This window comes from Tetranychus urticae, chromosome 2 (assembly GCF_039701765.1).
Source record: "Tetranychus urticae isolate SD_2017Ah chromosome 2, NJAU_TeUrti_SD_1.0, whole genome shotgun sequence".
In the NCBI taxonomy this organism is placed as follows: domain Eukaryota; kingdom Metazoa; phylum Arthropoda; class Arachnida; order Trombidiformes; family Tetranychidae; genus Tetranychus; species Tetranychus urticae.
The window spans coordinates 2,578,785-2,591,177 of record NC_142959.1 but is presented as its reverse complement, the minus strand read 5'-3'; the positions used below and the strand labels follow the sequence as shown (position 1 = coordinate 2,591,177).

General features: G+C 33.8%; 3 protein-coding genes across 8 annotated transcripts in view; all 3 read left to right on the top strand.

The window, feature by feature from the left end:
• LOC107363639 (gamma-aminobutyric acid type B receptor subunit 2-like) overlaps positions 1-4,532 on the top strand; it is a 77,307-nt gene extending 72,775 nt beyond the window's left edge. For both annotated transcript variants that reach the window (XM_089267984.1, XM_089267983.1), the window contains exons 16-19: positions 509-670; positions 1,183-1,406; positions 1,701-2,458; positions 2,529-4,532. In XM_089267984.1, the coding sequence (XP_089124110.1) occupies positions 509-670; positions 1,183-1,406; positions 1,701-2,458; positions 2,529-2,845 (1,461 nt within the window). In that variant the 3' untranslated portion in view covers positions 2,846-4,532. The remainder of the gene's footprint in view (positions 1-508; positions 671-1,182; positions 1,407-1,700; positions 2,459-2,528) is intronic.
• A 496-nt stretch (positions 4,533-5,028) lies between these two features.
• Positions 5,029-12,393, top strand: part of LOC107363641 (uncharacterized) — a 46,494-nt gene continuing 39,129 nt past the window's right edge. For all 5 annotated transcript variants that reach the window (XM_015930907.3, XM_015930905.3, XM_015930904.3 and 2 more), the window contains exon 1: positions 5,029-5,922. In XM_015930907.3, coding sequence (XP_015786393.1) covers positions 5,756-5,922 — 167 coding nt within the window. In that variant the 5' untranslated portion in view covers positions 5,029-5,755. The remainder of the gene's footprint in view (positions 5,923-12,393) is intronic.
• Positions 8,038-9,290, top strand: LOC149093699 (uncharacterized). The gene has a single exon (XM_089267780.1). The coding sequence runs from the start codon at positions 8,038-8,040 to the stop codon at positions 9,175-9,177; it is 1,140 nt and encodes a 379-aa protein (XP_089123906.1). The 3' UTR covers positions 9,178-9,290.

Sequence of the window (12,393 nt, the reverse complement as noted above, 5' to 3'; positions counted from 1 at the left end):
TTACGCTTACCCTGGCTGCTTATCAAAAGAGAATTGAGATGAAATTATTTTTACTTCATTTTTGTTCTTTTTCTCCATCTATTTACTTTCTTCACTATTTCTTTATTGTCGTTGTCTTTATCATTACATTAAAAGTTATTGTCAATATAATGTTATCTGAATCTTTGAACTGGAAAATGCACTAAAAACGAAAACCTCTTCAACCTTTAATCCCATCTTTACTGCATGGCTTTACCCTTTACAACCCTCATCCAAAAACACTGATCACTGTACAGCCAACTGACCCATGTTTGTCTGTGTCCAAGTAAAAAGCAACATTCCCAGCAAACAAAAAATCTCAATGAGAAAACTCAGTCTAAGAACCTAACTGAATCACAAAATCCTCATCATAATCATTACAATTTACTATATTAATATCTCTTTCCACTTTTTTTCCATTCCATTCTCATGGCCATTTCTGTTTCATTTGGTTGACACTAAACATGAACCTTTTCTGTTCACTTGCCAGTTGATTGAATTGAAGCGTAATCCTGACATGGATGAAAGGCGATCTCGGCCAACATTGAAACCCTTGAAGAAATCGCGAAAAGAGTCGGATGAAATGGAACTTCATCAGAGAATCAAAGTTCTAACAGAATTTAATACACGTCAACGGCAAAGATTAAAAGAGGTAATCAACCGCAGAACTTCATTGTCCCCATGTTTCATCCATCATCTTTTATCGCAACAAAAAGCTGTGAGAAACAAAAGTCTCTTCTCGATGAAAGAAATTAAAAAATGAAAAATAATTATCATGAAACATTTTTCTCCATTCATTCATTTTCACTTCAATATTAATAAATTATCATTACAAGCTCTTTGTCTTCATCTGTCCTGCTGAGTTATAATATCATTTTTACCTCCTGTTAAGTCGAGCAATATCAATGTTGGAAAGAGAGAGAAAAAAAGAAAATAAGAAAAATCTTTTTACCTGAACTCTAAATCAAATGAATTTTACCCTTTTATTGCATTTCTTTTCAACCCAAAAATTCCATTACATTTTCATATCATGTTTACATTATTCATCTGAATCTTGTTTTCATTTCTTCTTCCTTCTTACATTGCAATCATTTGGAAATAATTTCTTCATTTTCGTCTTTTTTTCTTCTTCTTTTTTCGTCTGCAACATTTCCACTGAAACAGAAAACTTTTGAATTGGAAGCTTTGATGTTTAGACTGAGACAGTATGGCATTGAAATGGGAACCACAAATGAAGACATTATTAAACCCAAAGAGTTGCTCAAACCAGCTTCACTGGCAGCTAAAACAACTGCAATTGCATCCATTTCATCGAAGCAAAATCTTTTACCTGAGAAGCAAATTTGCCTTTTAATAACTGAAAAGGATTCATCAACTTTGACAAAAAGGTAAATCTAAAGTTTCTATTTTTTAAGATTAATGTTGATTCCTTAATGGCTTGAAGGATTATTGGAGACATTTGCATTAAAGCTTTTCAATTATTCAACAAAAAGTTCAATTAATTTTGCGAGAAAAAAGATTCGACAAAAAATCGACTTTAAATGTTCATTTTTTGTCACTTTATTTCGAGCGAAAAAAAATCTTTAATCATCGATTTCAGAGTAATCAAGTAATTAGATAATTAGTGGAGAAAAATTATAGAAAAGAATTTTCATTAATTTCGATTTTTTCGTTTTGCGCAGTGAAAAAGACACTTCGTTCATCTCATTGACGGCTTCAATGTCTTTGGTTGGATCAGTCGATGAACTTGTTGCCCGAAAGTCGCACACTTCATGTCCAGAATTGCCGAAAGTCGATGAACCAAATGGAACGAATGGTTCGACTGGTGGTGCAGGTAACGGGGCCAATGGTGTCACTCGTCGAAAACCGCCTCCTATCGAGTCTAAATTTACTTCCATGAAGAATATCGATGATTACAATCGATTGCCTAAACCATCAACTTCATCGACACCAAGTGATTTGGTGAAGGAAGATTACAGTTCTCACGAGTTTTCCGATGATGCAGTTGCAGATGATGATGCTGTTGAAGAGGATGAAGATGAAGATGATAAATGTAAAGGTGAAGTGAAAGTAAAGGATGAAAAGTTTCGAAATGAGAATGGCACCAAGTGCAAGGTACAAGATAAAGATAATGATCGAGGTATAATTTTAAAAGCAAATGCTGATGGGATTGTACCATGTTTACCTGTTAGCCAGTGCAAGTCAATAAAACCATCAACACTGGGCAACCTTAATGGCACCAACAATAGTAAAGTAATTGTCTCATTAACATCAGCAACTTGTGGACCCAGTTTTATATGCGATGAAACCTCTTATTCAATGGCAATCAAGGCTTCCCTTAACGATGCCAACAATAATAATCAAGCTTATAATGGCTTCTGTTCATCATGTGAAGAAGATGATACAGAAAAAGGTGATCAAACAGCAACCCTGTCTGAAGGTAATGACTTTTCTTGTTTTTTTTCGAGTTCTTTTTGTTCTCATTCTTTTTTTCGTTTTTCATTTTGTAGAAAGTGATCAATCCTTGAAGCCCGACTTTAATCCTCGTCGAACTCAAAGCCTTTCAGCAATAACTTATAGACCAAAGACAAGTGGACCTGGTAGACCGGGACAGCCTAATGTGAGCCTAGTTGACAATGGAACCGTCAGCCTGAGCAAAGGAACCTTGCTGGTTCACCCAATCTTCCCGTTCCTCAGTCAAATGACTCGTAGTAATGTCAGCCAATCCACATCAAATGCTAACTCAAACTGTCAAAATATTGTCCCTTATTGGCCAATATTTTCTTCATATCCATCAATCAAGTGCGATATTGTTGAATATTTGTAGCTACAACTTGGGAGGAAAAAAGGAATGGCAACATTTATTCAAATGCCCAGTTAATCTCGTTACTCAACATTTCCATGCTTTTCCACCAAAACTATCTCAATAACGGTCAACCCGCGATAAGCATTGCAATTGTGGTCGAACAAAATTTGAATAGCGTCATTGCCGTAATCATTAGGCTATTGTGACGAGTTTTCAGGTGGAAAAAGGCACAGTGTGACTAGAATCTAAGCTTCCAAGGTCCAAAGAAGATTACACCTGATTCTGATTGTCAATTTTCTGTCTTCATTTTGTATTGCAAATCAATTCTTAAGTGTTAGAGATTCTTGCAACTGTTTGTTTGCAGATCAAAAGTCAACTTACAATCAATACCAAATCAATAATGCATTTCGATCAGCAAACAAAGTTGACTTTCGACTTCATTGCAAATTTCAAACAGAAACTGACTAGGAATTGAGTTGAATCTAAAGAACCCTGGGAAAATTCACAATAATAATGTAAATAATGAATGATAACGAAAACGCCAAATTAAGCTGTCGAACTTATTGAATGAGAAATTTTGAAATCTCGCAACTTGAAGAACTTTCAACAATCAATTTCCATTGCGATGTGTTTTGGCAAAGCTTACTGAAAACTGCTCACCTCTCAAGCTACAACTGACCAAGAATAATTTTTCGTTCTTTCTCTTCGAATCATTTTGGAATGTAATCTTTACCATTTCAAGAGGCTTCATTTTAAAAGGCGATTCAAACCCTTTTTTGGCACATTATGACAATCATTCAAGACTGAAAAATTTTTTGCGTCCAGAGTCTGAAAGATTATCAATGAAATGGTTGTAAAGTGAATTTTAAACACTTAAATTGCTCAACAGAAAAGGAACCAAATCGAATCGATTGAATCCTTGAGGCAATAATTTTTGAATCCAATTCAATGTTGAATCTACTTGCTAATTGGTCAAATTCAGATTACTGAGAATGTCAACATGTCAAGACCATTTGTAAAGCCATTTCAGGGCAACAAACATAATCTGTGATTTTGTACAATTTTCATGTAAAATATTTGTTAACTTATTCGACTTTTCATTTCAATCAATTTTTACAATTGTTACTCATTGTTATCACTGAGTTAAATCAACTTTTACAAATCCAAACTAATCAAAACTGAGAAAATTAATTGAACAACATTTCAATGGAAACAGTTTTTTTCTTTGTTTTTCAACAATTTGCTCATTCTGTTTTCAAAAACAGTGCAAGTTTCAAATGTAATTATAAGATAATTGAATTCGCTCATCAACACCCTTTATCAAATGTTCACTTTGGTTCATCTAAAGGAAACTTTTCTTTTCCCTTCATCCAAAATGCATTCTCGCAACTGACCAAACTGATCAAAACTCGTGAACAATCAAATAGCCAGGAATGTTGTAAAATATACCAAAACAATACTTTTCACTTTTTAGGGAAAAAATGTTTTCGTTTCAAATTAACTGCCAAAAACTGTTAGGAATAATAAAATTGTATATAAAATGAAATGACAATTAACCAATCAAATGTGACAATATTGCGTAGTGGTAATAATTTAAAATGTTGAACAAAATGTAATATTTCGTTTTTATATTCAATTCAAGCTCAAATTGAGTTTCAATCTCTTTCCTTTCTATCAATATAAATAAAATGAACTTTCGAAATTTCAATTTCCATAATTCTTTTTCGGAACTACAAAAGTTTTCGTCAACGATTACAAGACGAAAAGTTGAGAGAAAAAAGAAAAATTGAATTTTACAAAATTGACCAAAATAATGGTCGTTTTTTCAGAAAACCAAGAAATTCAGAATTCGTCCGCAATCGAATCACCAAGATTTTTCGTGAGCAATTTTAAAACATAAAGTTCGAAGAAAGGAAATATTATAAATATAATAAATCAAATTCTTAAAATTGAAAAAAAGAAAATCAGAAATATGCAGTTTTTCCGAATCTCGAATTTTTAGTCAGGTGAGTCATTTCAGGTGAGTGTACGAATTTATCAAAGAAAATTTTGATGAAAAAAAGAAATCGAAAATTGATGCTTTGAATGCTGGAATATAGATGGCGCCAGCAAACACAGCCTTTGAACTTGTTTGTTGCGCCTTTATTTTAACATTGGAGAAGCGCAAGAAAAAGAAAAAAAAGTTTATCTTTGGCAACAGTTCATTTGGCTTCGAGTTTACATGTTGTTCTTGTTGTTATTCTTGTTCATCTTGATCATCAATATCATAACCTTTCCTTGAAAAATTTCATACCCAAAGTTTTATTCATACGCATAAAAATATCGACAAGGAAAAAGCGCTTCTCCAGACAAAAAAAAACTAAACAAGTTGCAAATGATCCTTGGTTAAGAATCTTTTTTGATCTTTGTTGCCATCACCTCGATTCTTGTAAAAGGAAGAAACAAAGTGTGGAAAAGGGGAAAAATTGTTTAAAATCAAGCAAAGATTAACACTTTTTTGCTCAATTGAACTTACTCAGACATCAAGCTTGAGTGAACAACAATATCATTGATTTTTGTGGTGAACAGTAAAAGTGAAGTGAAGAGAATCCAAAGGAGAGAAAAAAAGATTAACATTTCAAAGGATTAATTCATTTTGTTTTTGTTTTCAGTGTTGATCCAAATCTTTATTTTTGGTGTTTTGTTCATTTTTGTGTTTCTTTTTCAAATTATTTTTGTACAATTTCACCATTCAATATCAACAGTTGGCTTTGAAAGACGACGAAAAAAAAGATTGGTGACAATTTGGATTATCAACTTTTCTTTTCAGCTTTACCTGTCAAATCTGGTTCATTTGAAAAGAATCTCTTCTCATGAATAACTATTTTATCAGAAAACAGAATATTTATCAAATAGAAATTTAGATTTTCCAACTTGGGCGATTCGATAGAAATGGGTTCCCGCGCCTTCAATCAGGATATCGATCCATTTTTTCCTCTCATTTTCGCTGTTGCCGATTTCACCCAACAACTATCAGTTATTCATGAGCGGCACGCAGACGATTTACAGATACTTGTTGAAGCATTCAGAAAACGAAATGCCGATTTGCGCAAAGAAAGGTAAGTCTGACTCTCGAGCGGTCAAAGTAAACATTTGTAAGCAAATTCCTCTCCAAGTTGATATGTTTATTAGCATAAACTGATAGGAAGCGAGTAAAAGTCAATTTTAATGTCGATCAATGAAAGTTGAACACTTTTTGATTGAGTTTATTTTGCACTTAACTTTTTGTTGCCACAAGTTTTCGTCTTTGTTTTTTAATAAAAGCACTTTAAGATGACTTTTTGTAGCCAAGTTTGTGATTGAAAAGTGATAACCATTGAGATGAGTCGATGGCAATTGAAGCTGTTTATTGGATCATTTATCAAACCAATCATCCTTTGCTTTCAAATATTGTTTATTTTTTACCTCTAATCATGATCATGATTCCGAGTGTACTTTGAGTCACACTTTATTGAACTTGATAACAGTTTTTTACTTTCAATGCAAAATTGAGTCGATAATGTTGATCTTTGATCGAGTCAAACATCTGTAGTTTTGATTGCCTAAGTGAACCTTTTAATCAAACAAATGAAATGTTTATTAAGATGAAATCAACCTTGACTTTTAAGGTTAACTTGATGATTAAATACCGGAAACTTTTAAGCTTGTGTTTACTTTATTATTTAGCTTGTAACAAAATAATCTGATAATGTGAATTAAACTTTGCGTCAGTGAAGGTAAACATTGCAATTGAAAATTTAGTCCATTAAAGGTTGACTCACAAGTAGAGTTGAGGTTTAATCAAAAATGATTAGTAAGAGTAAAGGAGGGTGACAGAAAGCCTATGTAAAACTGCCCATTGTGAGCCAGCTATTTGATAGTGCCATTCGATAGAGGACATATAAACAAGTAAAAGTCCCCAGAGGCATAAATTTCCCAGTGCGGACTTAAGGCATGAAAAACGCGTTTGAAAGTCGGAAAAAATAACATCGAGATAACAACTTTTAATGAATATTCGAGGCTTATAAACGATAATTAAACATGCCTTTAAGTTTATTTTTTGCAAACAATACTCCGTTAGCTAATTAACTAAGTTTTTGTGTATTAAAGTATGAGGAGTTGCCAGATTTGGCAAGAAAGTTAGTGAGCCAGAGATTTGATAAGATTTTTATAGGTTTTTCCAGATGACCTTTCACCTAGACTATGTTTGGTTATTGTCATTTCGGACTTTCGCGTATTTACAGAGTTTGTCAACTTTCACCCCGGTGCTGCCTATTCCTTAACATGCGTGAGCCAGAGATTTCATAAGATTTTTATAGGTTTTTTCAGATGGCCTTTCACCTGGACTATGTTTGGTTATTGTCAATTCGGACTTTCGCGTATTTCCAGAGTTTGTCACCTTTCACCCCGGTGCTGCCTATTCCTTAACATGCGTGAGCCAGAGGTTTGATAAGATTTTTATAGGTTTTTTCAGATGGCCTTTCACCTGGACTATGTTTGGTTATTGTCAATTCGGACTTTCGCGTATTTTCAGAGTTTGTCAACTTTCACCCCGGTGCTGCCTATTCCTTAACATGCGTGAGCCAGAGGTTTGATAAGATTTTTATAGGTTTTTCCAGATGACCTTTCACCTGGACTATGTTTGGTTATTGTCAATTCGGACTTTCGCGTATTTCTAGAGTTTGTCACCTTTCACCTCGGTGCTGCCTATTCCTTAACATGCGTGAGCCAGAGGTTTGATAAGATTTTTATAGGTTTTTTCAGATGGCCTTTCACCTGGACTATGTTTGGTTATTGTCAATTCGGACTTTCGCGTATTTTCAGAGTTTGTCAACTTTCACCCCGGTGCTGCCTATTCCTTAACATGCGTGAGCCAGAGGTTTGATAAGATTTTTATAGGTTTTTTCAGATGGCCTTTCACCTGGACTATGTTTGGTTATTGTCAATTCGGACTTTCGCGTATTTCCAGAGTTTGTCACCTTTCACCTCGGTGCTGCCTATTCTTTAACCTGCGTGAGCCAGAGGTTTGACACAATTTTTATAAGTTTTTTCAGATGGCCTTTCATCTGGACTATGTTTGGTTATTGTCAATTCGGACTTTCGCGTATTCCCAGAGTTTGTCGGGTTTATTTTTTTGCCAGAGCTCCTTTAGTGTTATCCAGTCATCACCACGAGGAGGCGGAGTTGGACTTCTAATGACCACGACTTACAAAAGTAATAAATTACGATGTCAAAAGGCAACATACTCTATGCAGAAGAAGAGGCCTTTGACGAAACCAATGCTGTGTGTGCTTCCAGATGGTTACATAATTGATGTGTTTCCTGGTTTCGCTGCTACTGATAATGATGCACGAATCTTGAATAATATCCTGAGTAGAGATGATGGGAAGATAAGGGAATTCTTCAACCCAGGTGATTGTTTTATTGTAGATAGAGGCTTCAGAGACTCCACTCATACCATCCAGAACCTTGGTTTCAAAGTTTTGATGCCAGCATTAACAACTGCAAAATCAAAATCTGGAAGGCGTCAGCAGTTGACAACTCAACAAGCAAATCAAACAAGATTTTCTACGAAAATCAGATGGGTTGTTGAGGCTATGAACGGAAGAATGAAGTCTCAGTTCAGATACATGGACAATGTGCTGCAAAACACATCTCTTCCAGGACATGCTGATTTGTTGAAGATCATAGCAGCGATTCTGAATCGTTATCATCCTCGATTTATTAGTGATAGAGGTAATACACAGATGATTATTGAAAGTTTTTTTGCAAAAAAAGACTTAGATAATCATCTTGGGAATTATATTTTGGATCCCGTGAATAACTTAAATGCAAAAAGGAGAGACTTTGTGGAAGCCTCTGATGATGACTTGTCAGAATTTCCACGATTATCTCTGGACGACATTTACAGGATAACACTCGGGACTTATCAAATCCGGAATATTTATTCTTACGTTAATGCCTCTATCATTGATAATGAAATTCCAATTTCTGTATTTACACAATCCTTATCAATCCCGGACTTGACAACAATTGATCCCATACTATTCAGAGCCAAGATCATCTCTGCACACAAATCTAAAGTGAAATACTTTACATATATTCTCATAGATAAGTGTGTTCCCCTGTTGGACAAAATCATTGCCTATTATTGCCAGTGCAATTCTGGTAGAAGAACGGTTGGCTGCTGTTCACATGTAGCTTGCCTTATTTGGTATTTGTCCACAGGTCGACATTCACCCATCAGGCCTCCAGCAGCAAATCATTTAGATTCGTTTGCTCACAAACTTGGTGGTGTGGATGAGAGAGATCCTGACTCTGATGAGGATCCATAAACTATCTCATGGGCGAAGCAGCCGAGTTAAATCTCAATTTCAGTACCCACATGAGATAGTTTATGTTACGCTCCAACGTGATGTTTTTACGCACGTTTGGATAAGTCGTGGTCATCAGAAATCCAACTCCTCCTCCTCGCGGTGATGGCTGGTTAATGCTAACGGAGCTCTGGTATTTAAGTTTTCTTGTACATTGAAAAAAGGAAAAATATTATTATATTGAAATTGTCGTATTGTTATTGATATAAAATAGTAATTGATTTTTGATTGTTGAATCGACAAAATTGCATTAAAATGTATAAATTCACAATTACCGAATCAAATATGTAGCTTATGAACGCATAATGTCAACTTACAAATCATTATTGACACTATTTGTACATAAAAAGTTGAAAAGTACATTGAAAACAGCTTTTTCAAGCTTTTCAACATTTTTTTCAGTACTAAAAACCTTTATTTTCATTTAAAATACTGTTTAAAAAATTCGACTTTTGACCGTGTTTTTTCGGCCTTAGGTCCGAAATTTTCTGTAAGGTTTTGAACATTCCTTATAGAGTCGAGTGTCCTCTATCGATTGGCATTGAAAAATCTCTGGCTCAAAAACAGGCAGAATCTGTCACCGTCCTTTAGTGTAAATAAAACTTGGTGGATAAATTGTTGGACTAATTATTCGGTAACCAGATTAGTTAGAAATAGATTTTGATAGATTTAATGGAGTACTAATGATACACCATAACTTGCTGGTTTTGTTATTTTTATTGCATCTTGTGAACGAAATCGAACAAAATAATGTTTGTCAAGTTTTTCGAGTTTGGAAGCTTTTCGTTGCTTGATGCGATTCTTCCAAACTTTTGTTTTTCGCTCGGTGTCTCAGTCAGAATCTTATCCATCTGTTATTGAGTGTTAGTGTTTTGCTGATGTTTTTTATTACATAAAAGGATCTTTTCTGTCGATGAAGCTCGATACATCAAGTCGAGTATTCGATGTGTAAAAAGTAGCTAGATGCTTTATATTGAGATATCAATTTTCAGTTATTTCTAAAGTGACAGGGAGTTACTTGCATCAAAAGTGCATTCCTTGATTATACTCATAAAAGAAATGTTATCACTTAAAATATATTCTTTCAATTAGTATCACGAAGGTTCAGTTATCTTGACAATTGTCCTTAACAGTAAAACTCCTTTAATGCCCATTTCAAGAACAATTCATAAAATCTTTTTTATTCAGATTACATTCCAATGTTATGTCCAATAAAAATATTAATAACACCAACTGCAGCATCCTTTTGAGTGAAGGAAAATTGAATATAGCATTGCAATACCATTTAGTATTCATCTAAAAAATGAAATCAGTCGAAGTTTCTTGAACAGAACTCTGAGCAACAAGAAAAGCAAATTAAATATTTAAAAATGGGAAAGAACGATTTCTTACTCAAATCTAAACCAAGCATCATAATGAATGATGAAAGTTGTTTTCCTCCCAATCGTTCAGTGAGTTATTATAATAATATAATTCAGTTGACTGCAGTTAGCGCGACATATGACGCCTTTTGTCGCAAAGAAATAACATGACCCAGTGATGCAAGTTGAACTTTGCAGGGATGAATAACATAAGCTTTTAGTAAACAGACTACAAACCTACAGTAAACGAAATGTTCATTAAAGGGTGAACCAAAAGTAGGGACACAAAATTTGAAACTGGATTTCTTGGTTAATATTTATCGTATTTATTTCATCTTAAGATATTTTGTAGACTAGAACTCGGACAATAAGATGATTATTTTATTTTTGTTGGGCGACATTCTCAAAAAATTTTACGTAATTTTTGATTCATGCTTACTGTTAAAGTTTTGCCGCAGCTTTAGATGATTTTTTTATGGTTATTTTTCACAGATTTTTTTAAATAAAATAAATTTTAGATAGATTTCATCTTGAAGAGCATTCTTAGCTACATCAAAAGCAGAATTTTCAAAACGGAAGAGCACCGGGCAAGTTTTTCCCTGAAATTTTCTCTCTTTCTGTGGAATTTTTTTCATCTTCAACATAGGGAATGGCAAACTCGTAAATAAAAAATTAATTTTCAACACGAATACTGATCATATTTTTTCATAAAAATTCAATATTTTGATATTGAATTGAAGCTAGAAAATTTCTCTATCAGTTTATGCTCTTTAATTGTTTCAGGGCATAATAGTTTTTCTAACAATCCGCTTAAAATTGTTGTGTCCCTACTTTTGGTTCACCCTTTAGAATCAAATCAATTCAATAAAGACAGAAACAGACGCCCATCGAGAAACTGCACATTTAGTGATCATGAAAATGATTCAATGAGTCTATTTCATTCACAAAATTGTAAATCAATAAAATGTTTCATTAAAATTAAAGCAAATTAATGTTGAAATGCGTTTTCTAATTGAAATTGTAAATCTAAATGACTGAATACAAATGAATACGCAGTTGACCAGTAAACTTGACCTTTCACGGCTTACTCTTGAACCCAGTAAATCTCAAAGCTACTCTCGACATTTCATTCTCTCTTTCAATTTTCCATTTCTAATTAACCAACTTAACCTTTGCTCTTTACCTTAATCCTTTTTTTATCTTCTTACCTTCTGTTGACTTGAAAACCATTTTTGATTGATAACATTTTGTAAATACAGTTCAACATTGACATTGATCAATGAGCAACCCGAGCTAATTGAGAAGCTCAACCTTACAACCTCGAGTTCAATTTAAAAAGTAAAACTTGACCAAGTCAATTATCTTTCCAAGTAACAGGCAAAATGGCAAGAAAAAAGTCGATCTCCTTACCTTTTCTTACTTCACCACTCAATGGACCCTAAACTTGATCCACTCCCATTACATTTACCTTTTCCACTCTTGAACGAGTTTCAATTATTTATTCATTGATATCTGTATTTGGTTAACCAGACAAGCTGGAGAAGTAAAAAATTTTGAATCAAAAAATGTTGCCCATGAAACCATGAAAGTTATTAAATATAAACTAAACCTTTATTCAAGTCTACCTCAAGTCTATTAACAAAAAACATTTCCAAAATACTTTTCCATTTTCCATTCACCAAAACGAATAGACAAAAAATGTTCAACTCCCAGTCCTAACGATCCTCAACGAAATCATTCTTTACTCTTTCCTCACATGATGAACATTTTCATCATTTCCATCATTTTCCGAATCTTCTTCTTCTTTTCCTTCTTC

Coding starts and splice junctions, on each gene's coding strand:
- LOC149093699 (XM_089267780.1), top strand. CDS start 8,038: ATGACCACGACTTACAAAAGTAATAAATTACGATGTCAAAAGGCAACA.